This window comes from Xyrauchen texanus, chromosome 33 (assembly GCF_025860055.1).
Source record: "Xyrauchen texanus isolate HMW12.3.18 chromosome 33, RBS_HiC_50CHRs, whole genome shotgun sequence".
Taxonomy (NCBI): Eukaryota; Metazoa; Chordata; class Actinopteri; order Cypriniformes; family Catostomidae; genus Xyrauchen; species Xyrauchen texanus.
The window spans coordinates 40,659,621-40,682,889 of NC_068308.1; the positions used below are offsets into that span (position 1 = coordinate 40,659,621).

Consider the following 23,269-nt stretch of genomic DNA (forward strand, 5'->3'; position numbering starts at 1 on the left):
CTCACTGTGGACAGATGAATATCTAACGGTCACTTCTAGAGAGAGTACCTATAGTATTAAATCATCTCCATTTATAGACAGTTTGTCTCACTGTGGACAGATGAATATCCAACGGCCACTTCTAGTGAGAGTACCTATAGTACTAAATCACCTCCATTTATAGACAGTTTGTCTAACTGTGAACAGATGAATATCTAACGGCCACTTCTAGTGAGAGTACCTATAGTACTAAATCATCTCCATTTATAGACAGTTTGTCTCACTGTGGACAGATGAATATCCAACGGCCACTTCTAGTGAGAGTACCTATAGTACTAAATCATCTCCATTTATAGACAGTTTGTCTCACTGTGGACAGATGAATATCTAACGGTCACTTCTAGAGAGAGTACCTATAGTACTAAATCATCTCCATTTATAGACAGTTTGTCTCACTGTGGACAGATGAATATCCAACGGCCACTTCAATGAGAGTACCTATAGTATTAAATCATCTCCATTTATAGACAGTTTGTCTAACTGTGGACAGATGAATATCTAACGGCCACTTCTGAGAGAGTACCTATAGTACTAAATCATCTCCATTTATAGACAGTTTGTCTCACTGTGGACAGATGAATATCTAACGGCCACTTCTAGTGAGAGTACCTATAGTACTAAATCACCTCCATTTATAGACAGTTTGTCTAACTGTGGACAGATGAATATCTAACGGCCACTTCTAGAGAGAGTACCTATAGTACTAAATCATCTCCATTTATAGACAGTTTGTGTAACTGTGGACAGATGAATATCTAACGGTCACTTCTAGAGAGAGTACCTATAGTACTAAATCATCTCCATTTATAGACAGTTTGTCTAACTGTGGACAGATGAATATCTAACGGCCACTTCTAGTGAGAGTACCTATAGTACTAAATCATCTCCATTTATAGACAGTTTGTGTAACTGTGGACAGATGAATATCTAACGGCCACTTCTAGTGAGAGTACCTATAGTATTAAATCATCTCCATTTATAGACAGTTTGTCTAACTGTGGACAGATGAATATCTAACGGCCACTTCTAGTGAGAGTACCTATAGTACTAAATCACCTCCATTTATAGACAGTTTGTCTCACTGTGGACAGATGAATATCTAACGGCCACTTCTAGTGAGAGTACCTATAGTACTAAATCACCTCCATTTATAGACAGTTTGTCTCACTGTGGACAGATGAATATCTAACGGCCACTTCTAGTGAGAGTACCTATAGTACTAAATCATCTCCATTTATAGACAGGTTGTCTAACTGTGGACAGATGAACATCTAACGGCCTCTTCTAGTGAGAGTACCTATAGTACTAAATCATCTCCATTTATAGACAGTTTGTGTAACTGTGGACAGATGAATATCTAACGGTCACTTCTAGAGAGAGTACCTATAGTATTAAATCATCTCCATTTATAGACAGTTTGTCTAACTGTGGACAGATGAATATCTAACGGCCACTTCTAGTGAGAGTACCTATAGTACTAAATCACCTCCATTTATAGACAGTTTGTCTCACTGTGGACAGATGAATATCTAACGGCCACTTCTAGTGAGAGTACCTATAGTACTAAATCATCTCCATTTATAGACAGTTTGTGTAACTGTGGACAGATGAATATCTAACGGCCACTTCTAGTGAGAGTACCTATAGTACTAAATCATCTCCATTTATAGACAGTTTGTCTCACTGTGGACAGATGAATATCCAACGGCCACTTCTAGTGAGAGTACCTATAGTACTAAATCATCTCCATTTATAGACAGTTTGTCTCACTGTGGACAGATGAATATCTAACGGCCACTTCTAGTGAGAGTACCTATAGTACTAAATCACCTCCATTTATAGACAGTTTGTCTAACTGTGGACAGATGAATATCTAACGGCCACTTCTAGTGAGAGTACCTATAGTACTAAATCATCTCCATTTATAGACAGTTTGTCTCACTGTGGACAGATGAATATCCAACGGCCACTTCTAGTGAGAGTACCTATAGTACTAAATCACCTCCATTTATAGACAGTTTGTCTCACTGTGGACAGATGAATATCTAACGGTCACTTCTAGAGAGAGTACCTATAGTACTAAATCATCTCCATTTATAGACAGTTTGTCTCACTGTGGACAGATGAATATCCAACGGCCACTTCTAGTGAGAGTACCTATAGTACTAAATCACCTCCATTTATAGACAGTTTGTCTCACTGTGGACAGATGAATATCTAACGGTCACTTCTAGAGAGAGTACCTATAGTACTAAATCATCTCCATTTATAGACAGTTTGTCTCACTGTGGACAGATGAATATCCAACGGCCACTTCAATGAGAGTACCTATAGTATTAAATCATCTCCATTTATAGACAGTTTGTCTCACTGTGGACAGATGAATATCTAACGGTCACTTCTAGAGAGAGTACCTATAGTATTAAATCATCTCCATTTATAGACAGTTTGTCTCACTGTGGACAGATGAATATCCAACGGCCACTTCTAGTGAGAGTACCTATAGTACTAAATCACCTCCATTTATAGACAGTTTGTCTAACTGTGGACAGATGAATATCTAACGGCCACTTCTAGTGAGAGTACCTATAGTACTAAATCATCTCCATTTATAGACAGTTTGTCTCACTGTGGACAGATGAATATCCAACGGCCACTTCTAGTGAGAGTACCTATAGTACTAAATCATCTCCATTTATAGACAGTTTGTCTCACTGTGGACAGATGAATATCTAACGGTCACTTCTAGAGAGAGTACCTATAGTACTAAATCATCTCCATTTATAGACAGTTTGTCTCACTGTGGACAGATGAATATCTAACGGACACTTCTAGAGAGAGTACCTATAGTACTAAATCATCTCCATTTATAGACAGTTTGTCTCACTGTGGACAGATGAATATCCAACGGCCACTTCAATGAGAGTACCTATAGTATTAAATCATCTCCATTTATAGACAGTTTGTCTAACTGTGGACAGATGAATATCTAACGGCCACTTCTAGAGAGAGTACCTATAGTACTAAATCATCTCCATTTATAGACAGTTTGTCTCACTGTGGACAGATGAATATCTAACGGTCACTTCTAGAGAGAGTACCTATAGTACTAAATCATCTCCATTTATAGACAGTTTGTCTCACTGTGGACAGATGAATATCTAACGGACACTTCTAGAGAGAGTACCTATAGTACTAAATCATCTCCATTTATAGACAGTTTGTCTCACTGTGGACAGATGAATATCTAACGGCCACTTCTAGAGAGAGTACCTATAGTACTAAATCATCTCCATTTATAGACAGTTTGTCTCACTGTGGACAGATGAATATCTAACGGCCACTTCTAGAGAGAGTACCTATAGTACTAAATCATCTCCATTTATAGACAGTTTGTCTCACTGTGGACAGATGAATATCTAACGGTCACTTCTAGAGAGAGTACCTATAGTACTAAATCATCTCCATTTATAGACAGTTTGTCTCACTGTGGACAGATGAATATCTAACGGCCACTTCTAGTGAGAGTACCTATAGTACTAAATCATCTCCATTTATAGACAGTTTGTCTCACTGTGGACAGATGAATATCCAACGGCCACTTCTAGTGAGAGTACCTATAGTACTAAATCATCTCCATTTATAGACAGTTTGTCTCACTGTGGACAGATGAATATCTAACGGTCACTTCTAGAGAGAGTACCTATAGTACTAAATCATCTCCATTTATAGACAGTTTGTCTCACTGTGGACAGATGAATATCTAACGGACACTTCTAGAGAGAGTACCTATAGTACTAAATCATCTCCATTTATAGACAGTTTGTCTCACTGTGGACAGATGAATATCCAACGGCCACTTCAATGAGAGTACCTATAGTATTAAATCATCTCCATTTATAGACAGTTTGTCTAACTGTGGACAGATGAATATCTAACGGCCACTTCTAGAGAGAGTACCTATAGTACTAAATCATCTCCATTTATAGACAGTTTGTCTCACTGTGGACAGATGAATATCTAACGGTCACTTCTAGAGAGAGTACCTATAGTACTAAATCATCTCCATTTATAGACAGTTTGTCTCACTGTGGACAGATGAATATCCAACGGCCACTTCAATGAGAGTACCTATAGTATTAAATCATCTGCATTTATAGACAGTTTGTCTAACTGTGGACAGATGAATATCTAACGCCACTTCTAGAGAGAGTACCTATAGTACTAAATCATCTCCATTTATAGACAGTTTGTCTCACTGTGGACAGATGAATATCTAACGGCCACTTCTAGTGAGAGTACCTATAGTACTAAATCACCTCCATTTATAGACAGTTTGTCTAACTGTGGACAGATGAATATCTAACGGCCACTTCTAGAGAGAGTACCTATAGTACTAAATCATCTCCATTTATAGACAGTTTGTGTAACTGTGGACAGATGAATATCTAACGGTCACTTCTAGAGAGAGTACCTATAGTACTAAATCATCTCCATTTATAGACAGTTTGTCTAACTGTGGACAGATGAATATCTAACGGCCACTTCTAGTGAGAGTACCTATAGTACTAAATCATCTCCATTTATAGACAGTTTGTGTAACTGTGGACAGATGAATATCTAACGGCCACTTCTAGTGAGAGTACCTATAGTATTAAATCATCTCCATTTATAGACAGTTTGTCTAACTGTGGACAGATGAATATCTAACGGCCACTTCTAGTGAGAGTACCTATAGTACTAAATCACCTCCATTTATAGACAGTTTGTCTCACTGTGGACAGATGAATATCTAACGGCCACTTCTAGTGAGAGTACCTATAGTACTAAATCATCTCCATTTATAGACAGGTTGTCTAACTGTGGACAGATGAACATCTAACGGCCTCTTCTAGTGAGAGTACCTATAGTACTAAATCATCTCCATTTATAGACAGTTTGTGTAACTGTGGACAGATGAATATCTAACGGTCACTTCTAGAGAGAGTACCTATAGTATTAAATCATCTCCATTTATAGACAGTTTGTCTAACTGTGGACAGATGAATATCTAACGGCCACTTCTAGTGAGAGTACCTATAGTACTAAATCACCTCCATTTATAGACAGTTTGTCTCACTGTGGACAGATGAATATCTAACGGCCACTTCTAGTGAGAGTACCTATAGTACTAAATCATCTCCATTTATAGACAGTTTGTGTAACTGTGGACAGATGAATATCTAACGGTCACTTCTAGAGAGAGTACCTATAGTACTAAATCATCTCCATTTATAGACAGTTTGTCTCACTGTGGACAGATGAATATCCAACGGCCACTTCTAGTGAGAGTACCTATAGTATTAAATCATCTCCATTTATAGACAGTTTGTGTAACTGTGGACAGATGAATATCTAATGGTCACTTCTAGAGAGAGTACCTATAGTATTAAATCATCTCCATTTATAGACAGTTTGTGTAACTGTGGACAGATGAATATCTAACGGTCACTTCTAGAGAGAGTACCTATAGTACTAAATCATCTCCATTTATAGACAGTTTGTGTAACTGTGGACAGATGAATATCCAACGGCCACTTCTAGTGAGAGTACCTATAGTACTAAATCACCTCCATTTATAGACAGTTTGTCTCACTGTGGACAGATGAATATCTAACGGTCACTTCTAGAGAGAGTACCTATAGTACTAAATCATCTCCATTTATAGACAGTTTGTCTCACTGTGGACAGATGAATATCCAATGGCCACTTCTAGTGAGAGTACCTATAGTACTAAATCACCTCCATTTATAGACAGTTTGTCTCACAGTGGACAGATGAATATCTAACGGTCACTTCTAGAGAGAGTACCTATAGTACTAAATCATCTCCATTTATAGACAGTTTGTCTCACTGTGGACAGATGAATATCCAACGGCCACTTCAATGAGAGTACCTATAGTATTAAATCATCTCCATTTATAGACAGTTTGTCTCACTGTGGACAGATGAATATCTAACGGTCACTTCTAGAGAGAGTACCTATAGTATTAAATCATCTCCATTTATAGACAGTTTGTCTCACTGTGGACAGATGAATATCCAACGGCCACTTCTAGTGAGAGTACCTATAGTACTAAATCACCTCCATTTATAGACAGTTTGTCTAACTGTGAACAGATGAATATCTAACGGCCACTTCTAGTGAGAGTACCTATAGTACTAAATCATCTCCATTTATAGACAGTTTGTCTCACTGTGGACAGATGAATATCCAACGGCCACTTCTAGTGAGAGTACCTATAGTACTAAATCATCTCCATTTATAGACAGTTTGTCTCACTGTGGACAGATGAATATCTAACGGTCACTTCTAGAGAGAGTACCTATAGTACTAAATCATCTCCATTTATAGACAGTTTGTCTCACTGTGGACAGATGAATATCCAACGGCCACTTCAATGAGAGTACCTATAGTATTAAATCATCTCCATTTATAGACAGTTTGTCTAACTGTGGACAGATGAATATCTAACGGCCACTTCTAGAGAGAGTACCTATAGTACTAAATCATCTCCATTTATAGACAGTTTGTCTCACTGTGGACAGATGAATATCTAACGGCCACTTCTAGTGAGAGTACCTATAGTACTAAATCACCTCCATTTATAGACAGTTTGTCTAACTGTGGACAGATGAATATCTAACGGCCACTTCTAGAGAGAGTACCTATAGTACTAAATCATCTCCATTTATAGACAGTTTGTGTAACTGTGGACAGATGAATATCTAACGGTCACTTCTAGAGAGAGTACCTATAGTACTAAATCATCTCCATTTATAGACAGTTTGTCTAACTGTGGACAGATGAATATCTAACGGCCACTTCTAGTGAGAGTACCTATAGTACTAAATCATCTCCATTTATAGACAGTTTGTGTAACTGTGGACAGATGAATATCTAACGGCCACTTCTAGTGAGAGTACCTATAGTATTAAATCATCTCCATTTATAGACAGTTTGTCTAACTGTGGACAGATGAATATCTAACGGCCACTTCTAGTGAGAGTACCTATAGTACTAAATCACCTCCATTTATAGACAGTTTGTCTCACTGTGGACAGATGAATATCTAACGGCCACTTCTAGTGAGAGTACCTATAGTACTAAATCACCTCCATTTATAGACAGTTTGTCTCACTGTGGACAGATGAATATCTAACGGCCACTTCTAGTGAGAGTACCTATAGTACTAAATCATCTCCATTTATAGACAGGTTGTCTAACTGTGGACAGATGAACATCTAACGGCCTCTTCTAGTGAGAGTACCTATAGTACTAAATCATCTCCATTTATAGACAGTTTGTGTAACTGTGGACAGATGAATATCTAACGGTCACTTCTAGAGAGAGTACCTATAGTATTAAATCATCTCCATTTATAGACAGTTTGTCTAACTGTGGACAGATGAATATCTAACGGCCACTTCTAGTGAGAGTACCTATAGTACTAAATCACCTCCATTTATAGACAGTTTGTCTCACTGTGGACAGATGAATATCTAACGGCCACTTCTAGTGAGAGTACCTATAGTACTAAATCATCTCCATTTATAGACAGTTTGTGTAACTGTGGACAGATGAATATCTAACGGCCACTTCTAGTGAGAGTACCTATAGTACTAAATCATCTCCATTTATAGACAGTTTGTCTCACTGTGGACAGATGAATATCCAACGGCCACTTCTAGTGAGAGTACCTATAGTACTAAATCATCTCCATTTATAGACAGTTTGTCTCACTGTGGACAGATGAATATCTAACGGCCACTTCTAGTGAGAGTACCTATAGTACTAAATCACCTCCATTTATAGACAGTTTGTCTAACTGTGGACAGATGAATATCTAACGGCCACTTCTAGTGAGAGTACCTATAGTACTAAATCATCTCCATTTATAGACAGTTTGTCTCACTGTGGACAGATGAATATCCAACGGCCACTTCTAGTGAGAGTACCTATAGTACTAAATCACCTCCATTTATAGACAGTTTGTCTCACTGTGGACAGATGAATATCTAACGGTCACTTCTAGAGAGAGTACCTATAGTACTAAATCATCTCCATTTATAGACAGTTTGTCTCACTGTGGACAGATGAATATCCAACGGCCACTTCTAGTGAGAGTACCTATAGTACTAAATCACCTCCATTTATAGACAGTTTGTCTCACTGTGGACAGATGAATATCTAACGGTCACTTCTAGAGAGAGTACCTATAGTACTAAATCATCTCCATTTATAGACAGTTTGTCTCACTGTGGACAGATGAATATCCAACGGCCACTTCAATGAGAGTACCTATAGTATTAAATCATCTCCATTTATAGACAGTTTGTCTCACTGTGGACAGATGAATATCTAACGGTCACTTCTAGAGAGAGTACCTATAGTATTAAATCATCTCCATTTATAGACAGTTTGTCTCACTGTGGACAGATGAATATCCAACGGCCACTTCTAGTGAGAGTACCTATAGTACTAAATCACCTCCATTTATAGACAGTTTGTCTAACTGTGGACAGATGAATATCTAACGGCCACTTCTAGTGAGAGTACCTATAGTACTAAATCATCTCCATTTATAGACAGTTTGTCTCACTGTGGACAGATGAATATCCAACGGCCACTTCTAGTGAGAGTACCTATAGTACTAAATCATCTCCATTTATAGACAGTTTGTCTCACTGTGGACAGATGAATATCTAACGGTCACTTCTAGAGAGAGTACCTATAGTACTAAATCATCTCCATTTATAGACAGTTTGTCTCACTGTGGACAGATGAATATCTAACGGACACTTCTAGAGAGAGTACCTATAGTACTAAATCATCTCCATTTATAGACAGTTTGTCTCACTGTGGACAGATGAATATCCAACGGCCACTTCAATGAGAGTACCTATAGTATTAAATCATCTCCATTTATAGACAGTTTGTCTAACTGTGGACAGATGAATATCTAACGGCCACTTCTAGAGAGAGTACCTATAGTACTAAATCATCTCCATTTATAGACAGTTTGTCTCACTGTGGACAGATGAATATCTAACGGTCACTTCTAGAGAGAGTACCTATAGTACTAAATCATCTCCATTTATAGACAGTTTGTCTCACTGTGGACAGATGAATATCTAACGGACACTTCTAGAGAGAGTACCTATAGTACTAAATCATCTCCATTTATAGACAGTTTGTCTCACTGTGGACAGATGAATATCTAACGGCCACTTCTAGAGAGAGTACCTATAGTACTAAATCATCTCCATTTATAGACAGTTTGTCTCACTGTGGACAGATGAATATCTAACGGCCACTTCTAGAGAGAGTACCTATAGTACTAAATCATCTCCATTTATAGACAGTTTGTCTCACTGTGGACAGATGAATATCTAACGGTCACTTCTAGAGAGAGTACCTATAGTACTAAATCATCTCCATTTATAGACAGTTTGTCTCACTGTGGACAGATGAATATCTAACGGCCACTTCTAGTGAGAGTACCTATAGTACTAAATCATCTCCATTTATAGACAGTTTGTCTCACTGTGGACAGATGAATATCCAACGGCCACTTCTAGTGAGAGTACCTATAGTACTAAATCATCTCCATTTATAGACAGTTTGTCTCACTGTGGACAGATGAATATCTAACGGTCACTTCTAGAGAGAGTACCTATAGTACTAAATCATCTCCATTTATAGACAGTTTGTCTCACTGTGGACAGATGAATATCTAACGGACACTTCTAGAGAGAGTACCTATAGTACTAAATCATCTCCATTTATAGACAGTTTGTCTCACTGTGGACAGATGAATATCCAACGGCCACTTCAATGAGAGTACCTATAGTATTAAATCATCTCCATTTATAGACAGTTTGTCTAACTGTGGACAGATGAATATCTAACGCCACTTCTAGAGAGAGTACCTATAGTACTAAATCATCTCCATTTATAGACAGTTTGTCTCACTGTGGACAGATGAATATCTAACGGTCACTTCTAGAGAGAGTACCTATAGTACTAAATCATCTCCATTTATAGACAGTTTGTCTCACTGTGGACAGATGAATATCCAACGGCCACTTCAATGAGAGTACCTATAGTATTAAATCATCTGCATTTATAGACAGTTTGTCTAACTGTGGACAGATGAATATCTAACGGCCACTTCTAGAGAGAGTACCTATAGTACTAAATCATCTCCATTTATAGACAGTTTGTCTCACTGTGGACAGATGAATATCTAACGGCCACTTCTAGTGAGAGTACCTATAGTACTAAATCACCTCCATTTATAGACAGTTTGTCTAACTGTGGACAGATGAATATCTAACGGCCACTTCTAGAGAGAGTACCTATAGTACTAAATCATCTCCATTTATAGACAGTTTGTGTAACTGTGGACAGATGAATATCTAACGGTCACTTCTAGAGAGAGTACCTATAGTACTAAATCATCTCCATTTATAGACAGTTTGTCTAACTGTGGACAGATGAATATCTAACGGCCACTTCTAGTGAGAGTACCTATAGTACTAAATCATCTCCATTTATAGACAGTTTGTGTAACTGTGGACAGATGAATATCTAACGGCCACTTCTAGTGAGAGTACCTATAGTATTAAATCATCTCCATTTATAGACAGTTTGTCTAACTGTGGACAGATGAATATCTAACGGCCACTTCTAGTGAGAGTACCTATAGTACTAAATCACCTCCATTTATAGACAGTTTGTCTCACTGTGGACAGATGAATATCTAACGGCCACTTCTAGTGAGAGTACCTATAGTACTAAATCATCTCCATTTATAGACAGGTTGTCTAACTGTGGACAGATGAACATCTAACGGCCTCTTCTAGTGAGAGTACCTATAGTACTAAATCATCTCCATTTATAGACAGTTTGTGTAACTGTGGACAGATGAATATCTAACGGTCACTTCTAGAGAGAGTACCTATAGTATTAAATCATCTCCATTTATAGACAGTTTGTCTAACTGTGGACAGATGAATATCTAACGGCCACTTCTAGTGAGAGTACCTATAGTACTAAATCACCTCCATTTATAGACAGTTTGTCTCACTGTGGACAGATGAATATCTAACGGCCACTTCTAGTGAGAGTACCTATAGTACTAAATCATCTCCATTTATAGACAGTTTGTGTAACTGTGGACAGATGAATATCTAACGGTCACTTCTAGAGAGAGTACCTATAGTACTAAATCATCTCCATTTATAGACAGTTTGTCTCACTGTGGACAGATGAATATCTAACGGTCACTTCTAGAGAGAGTACCTATAGTACTAAATCATCTCCATTTATAGACAGTTTGTGTAACTGTGGACAGATGAATATCTAACGGTCACTTCTAGAGAGAGTACCTATAGTACTAAATCATCTCCATTTATAGACAGTTTGTCTCACTGTGGACAGATGAATATCTAACGGCCACTTCTAGTGAGAGTACCTATAGTATTAAATCATCTCCATTTATAGACAGTTTGTGTAACTGTGGACAGATGAATATCTAACGGCCACTTCTAGAGAGAGTACCTATAGTACTAAATCATCTCCATTTATAGACAGTTTGTCTAACTGTGGACAGATGAATATCTAACGGCTTCACGCTGTTCTCCGCAGCATCCATGCACAACTCACCACATTTCCCACCGAGAGCAAGAACCAAATTATAGCGACCACGAGGAGGTTACCCCATGTGACTCTACCCTCTCTAGCAACCGGCCGAATTTGGTTGCTAAGGAGACCTGACTGGAGTCACTCAGCACACCCTGGATTCAAACTCACGACTCCAGGTGTGGAAGCCAGTGAGCTACCCAGGCCCCGATATATTATAATTGTGTGTGTGTTGTTAGTTTAAGCACATTGTGTTTATACTTGTGACTGTGATGAAGATGAGATCACATTTTATGACCAATTAATGCAGAAAACCAGCTATTTCCAAAGGGTTCACATACTTTTTCTTGCCAGTGTATCATGGTGAGGCTGTTTGTTCTACAGCTGCAGTGATATCATTCATGAAGCACATAACTCTTGTGTTTTACTGTGTGTAGTTTTGCACAGGGTTCTCTTAAAGACGCCCCAAATCTCATCTGCACTCCACACTCGGCCTGGTACAGCGAACAAGCGTCTCTAGAGATGAGAGAAGCTGCAGCTACAGAGATACGCAGAGCCATCACAGGTACACAGGTGACATCCAAAGATTTGGTGTGGAACTGTTATTGATCAGCGGTTCAGTGGGTGTTGCAGGTCGGTTCTGATCAATGTTAAATTCAATAAATGCAACGAATCATGAGAACTTAATATAGCAAAATAAACACGCTTGCCAACTTGTCTTTTGTTGAATACATCAGTGGCAGAGCATCCAATCAAACTCTATTTTGGCATAAAGTTAATGTGTTAGACTGCTAAATCAGCACGTCTACTGTTGTTACATAATGTTAATAGTGTTGGATGTGTGACTATCACACGTGGAGTCGTGAGTTTGAATCCAGGGTGTGCTGAGTGACTTCAGTCAGGTCTCCTTAGCAACCAGATTGACCCGGTTGCTAGGGAGGGTAGAGTCACATGGGGTAACCAAATTGGCCCGGTTGCTAGGGAGGATAGTGTCACATGGGGTAACCAAATTGGGCCGGTTGCTAGGGAGGGTAGAGTCACATGGGGTAACCAAATTGGCCCGGTTGCTAGGGAGGGTATAGTCACATGGGGGTAACCAAATTGGCCCGGTTGCTAGGGAGGGTAGAGTCACATGGGGTAACCAGATTGGCCTGGTTGCTAGGGAGGGTAGAGTCACATGGGGTAACCAAATTGGCCCGGTTGCTAGGGAGGATAGTGTCACATGGGGTAACCAAATTGGCCCGGTTGCTAGGGAGGGTAGAGTCACATGGGGTAACCAAATTGGCCCGGTTGCTAGGGAGGGTAGTGTCACATGGGGTAACCAAATTGGCCCGGTTGCTAGGGAGGGTATAGTCACATGGGGTAACCAAATTGGCCCGGTTGCTAGGGAGGGTATAGTCACATGGGGTAACCAGATTGGCCCGGTTGCTAGGGAGGGTAGAGTCACATGGGGTAATCAAATTGGCCCGGTTGCTAGGGAGGGTAGTGTCACATGGGGTAACCAAATTGGACCGGTTGCTAGGGAGGGTAGAGTCACATGGGGTAACCAAATTGGGCTGGTTGCTAGGTAGGGTAGAGTCACATGGGGTAACCAAATTGGCCCGGTTGCTAGGGAGGGTATAGTCACATGGGGTAACCAAATTGGCCCGGTTGCTAGGGAGGGTAGAGTCACATGGGGTAACCAGATTGGCCCGGTTGCTAGGGAGGGTAGAGTCACATGGGGTAACCAAATTGGCCCGGTTGCTAGGGAGGGTAGAATCACATGGGGTAACCTCCTCGTGGTCACTATAATGTGGTTCTCGCTCTCGGTGGGGCGTGTGGTGAGTTGTGCGTGGATGCCGCGGAGAATAGCCTCCACACATGCTACGTCTCCATGGTAATGTGCTCAACAAGTCACGTGATAAGATGCGCGGATTGATGGTCTCAGACACGGAGGCAACTGAGATTCGTCCTCCACCACCCGGATTGAGGTGACACCACCACGAGGACTCGGAGCATTCAGAGGGAACTGGGAATTGGGCGTTCAGAAAATAATTAATAAAAACAATGTTGCAGGTGAAACGATGTGTGCTGTAAAAAGTGCTATACAAATAAAAATAACTTGATTGACATTAAATTAATAGTGTCTGTGTGTGTGTGTGTGTGTGTCGTGTGTCAGGTCGTATTCCAGACAGTTTGAGGAACTGTGTTAATAAAGAGTTCTTCGTGACGTCGGGCCCGTGGGGTGTGATGGAGCAGCAGAGCGTTCATCCTGAGCTCAACGGCGCCACCTACAGGTACAAACACTTGCAGCTGTGCCATCCAAATGCCCACTCTGTCATTTAATTTATGAAATCCCTAAATTACACACCGTTTAGATCACATATGTGTGTGTGTGTGTGTGTGTGTGTGTGTGTGTGTGTGAGTGAGTGTGTGTGTGTGTGTGTATAGTGTGTGAGTGTGTGTGTGTGTGTGTGTGTGTGTGTGTGTGTGTGTGTGTGAGTGAGTGTGTGTGTGTCTGTGTGTGAAAGCTCCACCCTCAGACAGTCACATGACTTAAGTTTAACTCTCAGCTCCGCCCCCATTTGCTTCTCTCACACAGCCATGTGAACCAATCACTGCAAGCCATCACAACAAGCTCCGCCCCCCAAGAGAAATTCAATGCCTAAATGAAGAGCAGGTAAATACCGAAGAACATCAGACACCCGTCTCTCTCTCTCTTTCACTGGCCTTAAGCCCCTTTATATACTTCTGTACACCCCTGACCTTTGACCTGATCTGATCTTTCATCAGTTACTGATGGATCATTATTATCTCAGAGCGTTTACTGAATTTGAATGAGGTCACCATAAAATGAGTTACATTAATTAATCCAAAAAGTAATCCACCACAAATTAGATTATTCTACAGATTATTTCATTGAAAAGTAATCACATTGCTGTTTACTTTACTTTTAAGTTACTTTCTAAAATGAGAACGTTTTTCTCTTTTTGCTCAATGAAGTCAAAATACTTCAATATTTCCTCCTTTTTCAAAGTCATTCATTCATCATCACGTGTTTCTCGAGCGGGACTGATGTGCATTTCACATTTCCCTTTTCATTTGTAACAAGAAGCACCTAATAAACAAGCAAAACGTGTTTTTACTACAGCACTAAAAATATATGTCCTCATATGTGGACAGCGGGACTAAGTTGTGACTGTCTGCACTGGTCTCAGAACAGTTATAGAGAGCTATAGGATGCTCCCTATTTAGTGCACGACTTAACCTCCAGTGTGCTGTCTGTCTGCACTGGTCTCAGAACAGTTATAGGAGAGCTATAGGATGCTCCCTATTTAGTGCACGACTTAACCTCCAGTGTGCTGTCTGTCTGCACTGGTCTCAGAACAGTTATAGGAGAGAGATAGGATGCTCCCTTGCTCCCTATTTAGTGCATGACTTAACCTCCAGTGTGCTGTCTCTCTGCACTGGTCTCAGAACAGTTATAGGAGAGCTATAGGATGCTCCCTTGCTCCCTATTTAGTGCATGACTTAACCTCCAGTGTGCTGTCTCTCTGCACTGGTCTCACAACAGTTATAGAGAGCTATAGGTTGCTCCCTTGCTCCCTATTTAGTGCACGATTAACCTCCAGTGTGCTGTCTGTCTGAACTGGTCTCAGAACAGTTATAGAGAGCTATAGGATGCTCCCTTGCTCCCTATTTAGTGCACGACTTAACCTCCAGTGTGCTGTCTGTCTGCACTGGTCTCAGAACAGTTATAGAGAGCTATAGGATGATCCCTTGCTCCCTATTTAGTGCACTACTTCACCTCCAGTGTGCTGTCTGTCTGCACTGGTCTCAGAACAGTTATAGAGAGCTATAGGATGCTCCCTTGCTCCCTATTTAGTGCATGACTTAACCTCCTGTGTGCTGTCTGTCTGCACTGGTCTCAGAACAGTTATAGGAGAGCTATAGGATGCTCCCTTGCTCCCTATTTAGTGAATGACTTAACCTCCAGTGTGCTGTCTGTCTGAACTGGTCTCAGAACAGTTATAGGAGAGCTATAGGATGCTCCCTTGCTCCCTATTTAGTGCACGACTTAACCTCCAGTGTGCTGTCTGTCTGCACTGGTCTCAGAACAGTTATAGAGAGCTATAGGATGCTCCCTTGCTCCCTATTTAGTGCACGACTTAACCTCCAGTGTGCTGTCTGTCTACACTGGTCTCAGAACAGTTATAGAAGGCTATAGGATGCTCCCTTGCTCCCTATTTAGTGCACGACTTAACCTCCAGTGTGCTGTCTGTCTGAACTGGTCTCAGAACAGTTATAGGAGAGCTATAGGATGCTCCCTTGCTCCCTGTTTAGTGCATGACTTAACCTCCAGTGTGCTGTCTGTCTGCACTGATCTCAAAACAGTTATAGGAGAGCTATAGGATGCTCCCTTGCTCCCTATTTAGTGCACGACTTAACCTCCAGTGTGCTGTCTGTCTGCACTGGTCTCAGAACAGTTATAGGAGAGATATATGATGCTCCCTTGCTCCCTATTTAGTGCATGACTTAACCTCCAGTGTGCTGTCTGTCTGCACTGGTCTCAGAACAGTTATAGGAGAGCTATAGGACACTCCCTTGCTCCCTATTTAGTGCACGACTTAACCTCCAGTGTGCTGTCTGTCTGCACTGGTCTCAGAACAGTTATAGGAGAGCTATAGGATGCTCCCTTGCTCCCTATTTAGTGCATGACTTAACCTCCAGTGTGCTGTCTGTCTGCACTGGTCTCAGAACAGTTATAGGAGAGATATAGGATGCTCCCTTGCTCCCTATTTAGTGCATGACTTAACCTCCAGTGTGCTGTCTGTCTGCACTGGTCTCAGAACAGTTATAGTGAGCTATAGGATGCTCCCTTGCTCCCTATTTAGTGCACGATTTAACCTCCAGTGTGCTGTCTGTCTGCACTGGTCTCAGAACAGTTATAGGAGGGCTATAGGATGCTCCCTTGCTCCCTATTTAGTGCACGACTTAACCTCCAGTGTGCTGTCTCTCTGCACTGGTCTCAGAACAGTTATAGGAGAGATATAGGATGCTCCCTTGCTCCCTATTTAGTGCATGACTTAACCTCCAGTGTGCTGTCTGTCTGCACTGGTCTCAGAACAGTTATAGGAGAGCTATAGGATGCTCCCTTGCTCCCTATTTAGTGCATGACTTAACCTCCAGTGTGCTGTCTGTCTGCACTGGTCTCAGAACAGTTATAGGAGAGCTATAGGATGCTCCCTTGCTCCCTATTTAGTGCATGACTTAACCTCCAGTGTGCTGTCTGTCTGCACTGGTCTCAGAACAGTTATAGAGAGATATAGGATGCTCCCTTGCTCCCTATTTAGTGCATGACTTAACCTCCAGTGTGCTGTCTGTCTGCATTGGTCTCAGAACAGTTATAGAGAGATATAAGATGCTCCCTTGCTCCCTATTTAGTGCACGACTTAACCTCCAGTGTGCTGTCTGTCTGCACTGGTCTCAGAACAGTTATAGGAGGGCTATAGGATGCTCCCTTGCTCCCTATTTAGTGCACGACTTAACCTCCAGTGTGCTGTCTGTCTGCACTGGTCTCAGAACAGTTATAGAGAGCTATAGGATGCTCCCTTGCTCCCTATTTAGTGCATGACTTAACCTCCAGTGTGCTGTCTGTCTGCACTGGTCTCAGAACAGTTATAGAGAGATATAAGATGCTCCCTTGCTCCCTATTTAGTGCACGACTTAACCTCCAGTGTGCTGTCTGTCTGCACTGGTCTCAGAACAGTTATAGGAGGGCTATAGGATGATCCCTTGCTCCCTATTTAGTGCACGACTTAACCTCCAGTGTGCTGTCTGTCTGCACTGGTCTCAGAACAGTTATAGAGAGCTATAGGATGCTCCCTTGCTCCCTATTTAGTGCATGACTTAACCTCCAGTGTGCTGTCTGTCTGCACTGGTCTCAGAACAGTTATAGAGAGATATAGGATGCTCCCTTGCTCCCTATTTAGTGCATGACTTAACCTCCAGTGTGCTGTCTGTCTGCACTGGTCTCAGAACAGTTATAGAGAGATATAGGATGCTCCCTTGCTCCCTATTTAGTGCATGACTTAACCTCCAGTGTGCTGTCTGTCTGCACTGGTCTCAGAACAGTTATAGTGAGCTATAGGATGCTCCCTTGCTCCCTATTTAGTGCACGACTTAACCTCCAGTGTGCTGTCTCTCTGCACTGGTCTCAGAACAGTTATAGGAGAGATATAGGATGCTCCCTTGCTCCCTATTTAGTGCATGACTTAACCTCCAGTGTGCTGTCTGTCTGCACTGGTCTCAGAACAGTTATAGGAGAGCTATAGGATGCTCCCTTGCTCCCTATTTAGTGCATGACTTAACCTCCAGTGTGCTGTCTGTCTGCACTGGTCTCAGAACAGTTATAGGAGAGCTATAGGATGCTCCCTTGCTCCCTATTTAGTGCATGACTTAACCTCCAGTGTGCTGTCTGTCTGCACTGGTCTCAGAACAGTTATAGAGAGATATAGGATGCTCCCTTGCTCCCTATTTAGTGCATGACTTAACCTCCAGTGTGCTGTCTGTCTGCATTGGTCTCAGAACAGTTATAGAGAGATATAAGATGCTCCCTTGCTCCCTATTTAGTGCACGACTTAACCTCCAGTGTGCTGTCTGTCTGCACTGGTCTCAGAACAGTTATAGGAGGGCTATAGGATGCTCCCTTGCTCCCTATTTAGTGCACGACTTAACCTCCAGTGTGCTGTCTGTCTGCACTGGTCTCAGAACAGTTATAGAGAGCTATAGGATGCTCCCTTGCTCCCTATTTAGTGCATGACTTAACCTCCAGTGTGCTGTCTGTCTGCACTGGTCTCAGAACAGTTATAGTGAGCTATAGGATGCTCCCTTGCTCCCTATTTAGTGCATGACTTAACCTCCAGTGTGCCGTCTGTCTGCACTGGTCTCAGAACAGTTATAGGAGAGCTATAGGATGCTCCCTTGCTCCCTATTTAGTGCATGACTTAACCTCCAGTGTGCTGTCTGTCTGCACTGGTCTCAGAACAGTTATAGTGAGCTATAGGATGCTCCCTTGCTCCCTATTTAGTGCATGACTTAACCTCCAGTGTGCTGTCTGTCTGCACTGGTCTCAGAACAGTTATAGTGAGCTATAGGATGCTCCCTTGCTCCCTATTTAGTGCATGACTTAACCTCCAGTGTGCTGTCTGTCTGCACTGGTCTCAGAACAGTTATAGTGAGCTATAGGATGCTCCCTTGCTCCCTATTTAGTGCATGACTTAACCTCCAGTGTGCTGTCTGTCTGCACTGGTCTCAGAAACGTTTGAATCTTATGTTCATCATAACTCCATATAAAGCCTCTGAAAGACACATGTATCAGTTTTGGATGCATCAAATCAGCTGTTACAGAAATGCAAACAGACGTGCATATGAACATATTTCATGTGTACTATTTTAGAAATGTGTTTAACCCAAGTAATTATAAGTAACTGTATTCTGATTACATGAATTGTAATTCGTGACACTACTTTTTGACTGAAAGGTAATTATTACTTTGTAATCCGATTACACCCATTGCTGTTATGACCTGTGTCTGACCTCGCCCTCTTCTGTAGGTTCCCATCAGCTGTGGCTGGAGTGGCATCAGGGGGCGTTCCAGCAGGTTTGGAGGGTCTGGTGCCAGTTCCACACTCAATGCCCTCGGGCAACCGAGCATCCCGGACGCCGTCCCCAAACCAGCCCTCGAAACACGGAGAGACCAGAGGCCACCTGCTAGAGCAATAGCATTAGCATTAGCATCATAACACAAACCCAGAGAACTGTGATCCAAGACGAACTTGTTTTAGGGACATCTCTGCCTCTTTTATTGGATGATTTTCCTTTCTGCTGTTTTGGAGGAAACTCATGTTTTATTCTTGCGATTGCGGCACAGAGGCTCCGCCCCTCCGGAACAGAAACTTGCCATGCTGATGGACCACACCCACTTTATTTTCCTGTTAGTTTGAAGTGTTTTTGCTTTCATCTCTTAAGTGTGAATCATTTCGTTTAAAAACTGTTTTCAAAATGGACAAACATATACTGACTGCCAGCAGGTGAACTACAGTGACACGCTCCAGGCCACGCCCACTCATCTATCCATCACAATGATTGACAGCTTAGTGCTCTTCTTTGATTGGCCAAGGAATGTTATACCAAACGAAACATTTCTCACGTGTGTGTGTTCTTTGCATACCTGTTCAGCAAACTGTGATATCTATAGATGTAGACTTTAAATACGGTTCTCTTCTAGTTCAGCAGATGATGTTTAAATGAAGCTCATTTCTTATTTTATACTGTTGAGTTTTTGGTTCTGTCTCATCCACAACAGCTTCACTCAGCTAAATGACTCAGGAAGATCACATGGTCACTCACTACCCCACCTGACCCTGACCCCCACCTGTCCCTGACCTCCACCCCCACCTGACCCCCACCTGACCCTGACCTCCACCTGTCCCTGACCTCCACCTGACCCTGACCCCCACCTGTCCCTGACCTCCACCCCCACCTGACCCCCACCTGACCCTGACCTCCACCTGTCCCTGACCTCCACCTGACCCTGACCCCCACCTGTCCCTGACCTCCACCTGACCCTGACTCCCACCTGACTCTGACCCCCACCTGACCCTGACCTCCACCTGTCCCTGACCTCCACCTGACCCTGACCCCCACCTGACCCTGACCCCCACCTGACCCTGACTCCCACCTGACTCTGACCTCCACCTGTCCCTGACCTCCACCTGACCCTGACCCCCACCTGACCCTGACTCCCACCTGACTCTGACCCCCACCTGACCCTGACCTCCACCTGTCCCTGACCTCCACCTGTCCCTGACCCCCACCTGTCCCTGACCTCCACCTGACCCTGACTCCCACCAGACTCTGACCCCCACCTGACCCTGACCCCCACCTGTCCCTGACCTCCACCTGACCCTGACCCCCACCTGTCCCTGACCTCCACCTGTCCCTGACCCCCACCTGACCCTGACCTCCACCTGACCCCCACCTGTCCCTGACCTCCACCTGACCCTGACCCCCACCTGACCCCCGCCTGACCCTGACCTCCACCTGTCCCTGACCCTGACCCCCACCTGTCCCTGACCTCCACCTGACCCTGACCCCCACCTGTCCCTGACCCCCACCTGACCTCCACCTGACCCCCACCTGACTCTGACCCCCACCTGACCCACACCTGACCCTCACCTGACTCTGACCCTGACCCCCACCTTTCCCTTAACCCCACCTGACCCACACCTGACCCTGACCCCCACCTGACCTTGACCCCCACCTGACCCTGACTCAAAGGTGTTTTGAGTAAGAGATAATGTGTAGATGTCCCTGTGCAGTCGTGTTTCACTCATGTTAGTGTTTTTATAAGGCAACACGTGGTCTCATGGTGTTGTGCTTTCTGAACATTTAAAAATGAAGGTTTTTGCAAGTCTGGTTTTTATTGGCTAGATAAATGTTAAATAGTCGTGTGTGTGTGTGTGTCCCTCCCATGTTTTGTGTCCTTTATTTGGTTTATTCTCTTGAATGTGTTTGTCAGAAAGAAACTCAGTTTCATTATTTGTGTTTTAATGAACGTTTAATATTCAGAACACTTCAAATAAAATGTGCAGTTTTGAGGTTCAAAGCATAGTTTTATGGATTTAGAAATAGTTGGATGAGAATTATATTTCATTAATGATGAGTTTCATGTAATTAAATAGTTTGCGTTCCCTCGCAATAAGATTGTGTGTGTGTGTGAGTGTGTGTGTGTGTGTGTGTGTGTGTGTGTGTGTGTGTGTGTGTGTGTGTGTGAGTGTGTGAGTATGTGTGTGTGTGTGTGATGAGTGTTTGTGTGTAGGTGGTGTGTGTGTGCGAGTATGTGTGTGTGTGTGTGTGTGTGTGTGTGTGTGTGATGAGTGTGTGTGTGTAGGTGGTGTGTGTGTGCGAGTATGTGTGTGTGTGTGGTGTGTGTGTATGTGGTGTGTGTGTGCGAGTATGTGTGTGTGTGTGTGTGTGTGTGGTGTGTGTGTATGTGGTGTGTGTGTGTGTGGAGTTTGTGTGTGTGATGAGTGTTTGTGTGTAGGTGGTGTGTGTGTGCAAGTATGTGTGTGTGTGTGTGTGTGAGTTTGTGTATGTGCGTGTATGTGGTGTGTGTGTGCGTGTATGTGGTGTGTGTGTGCGTGTATGTGGTGTGTGTGTGTGTGTGTGTGTGTATATGTGGTGTGTGTGTGTGTGTGTGTGTGTATGTGTTTGGAGTTGTGTGTGTGTGTGTGTGTGTGTGTGTGTGTGTGTGTGTGTGTGTGTGTGTGTGTGTGTGTGTGTGTGTGTGTGTGTGTGTGTGTGTGTGTGTGTGTGTGTGTGTGTGCGCAGGTGGGTAAACCGCAGGAGATTGTGGAGGCGGGTCATGACCCTCAAACACTGAGTCCATACGGACACGCAATGCCGGATCACGCCCATCCAACGGTCTGATCATCACGTTCATGTCACTAACAGATGTCTGTTTACTGTGGAAAGACTTGATTAATAATGATCTTATACCTGATATACCGTCTCTCTGCTGGTCATGTGCTCTCCGATGTCTCCTGCAGGACTTTGCTGAACACACGTTCCTCCTGGAACTGATCGAGCAGTGAGTGTTTGTCATGTGTGGCCTGTAGATGGTGCTTCGAGTTTCCTGTCCTTTAGGGATGAGGAGTCTTTTTCCACAACACACTGAAACTCAGTAAACAAATAACCACAGTTAGTTACAGTATTGCCCCTTCATTCAGCAGGTGGTTGTTGTGCCATCTGGTTTGCATGTTCAGATCTTTGTCATGATATTAGAGATGACGTTGGGTGTTATCGGCTAAAGGAAGAGCTTTCTCAAAACTATCAAGACAACAAGAATCATAAATGTCTTATAAATGTCTTGTAAGCCTGTTCAATGAGACTAACAATACTAGCTGAGAGTTATTGTTTGATTGCCATTTTTTACACACACACACACATTTTTCCAATTTAGCATGCCCAATTCCTACTACTTAGTAGGTCCTTGTGGTGGCGCGGTTACTCGCCTCAATACAGGTGGCGGAGGACGAGTCTTAGACACCTCCGCTTCTGAGACCGTCAATCCGCGCATCTTATCACGTGACTCGTTGTGCATGACACCGCGGAGACTCACAGCGTGTGGAGGCTCATGCTACTCTCCACGATCCACACACAACTCACCACACGCCCCATTGAGAGAACCACTAATCACCACCACGAGGAGGTTAACCCATGTGACTCCACCCTCCCTAGCAACCAGGTCAATTTGGTTACCCTATGTGACTGTACCCTCCCTAGCAACTGGCCCAATTTGGTTGCTAAGGAGACCTGACTGGAGTCACTCAGCACACGCTGGATTCAAACTCATGACTCCAGGTGTGATAGTCAGCGTCAGTACTCACTGAGATACCCAGACCCTCCCTAGCAACTGGCCCAATTTAGTTGCTAAGGAGACCTGAATAGCGGAAAAGCTTGTATTTGCTCCATAGGCTAAACATGAGAAAAATGGCGCCA

General features: G+C 42.7%; 1 protein-coding gene and 1 long non-coding RNA gene across 5 annotated transcripts in view; one reads left to right on the plus strand and one right to left on the minus strand.

Annotated features, from left to right (window-relative positions):
• LOC127626728 (C-terminal-binding protein 2-like) overlaps positions 1 to 21,581 on the plus strand; it is a 94,515-nt gene extending 72,934 nt beyond the window's left edge. Inside the window, exons 8-11 of one of the 4 annotated variants that reach the window (XM_052102705.1) lie at positions 12,163 to 12,290; positions 13,884 to 14,001; positions 14,307 to 14,384; positions 19,321 to 20,225. In XM_052102705.1, the coding sequence (XP_051958665.1) occupies positions 12,163 to 12,290; positions 13,884 to 14,001; positions 14,307 to 14,373 (313 nt within the window). In that variant the 3' untranslated portion in view covers positions 14,374 to 14,384; positions 19,321 to 20,225. Of the gene's footprint in view, positions 1 to 12,162; positions 12,291 to 13,883; positions 14,002 to 14,306; positions 14,385 to 19,320 lie in introns of all 4 variants that reach the window. The other 3 variants (XM_052102704.1, XM_052102703.1, XM_052102706.1) reach the window with 3 other exon arrangements.
• LOC127626738 (uncharacterized) lies at positions 1,432 to 11,621 on the minus strand. The gene is made up of 5 exons (XR_007968486.1): positions 11,559 to 11,621; positions 10,613 to 10,698; positions 6,920 to 7,005; positions 4,772 to 5,201; positions 1,432 to 1,938 (listed from the first exon to the last, which is right to left on the minus strand). It is a non-coding gene; the product is annotated as an uncharacterized LOC127626738 (long non-coding RNA).
• Positions 21,582 to 23,269: the final 1,688 nt, after the last annotated feature.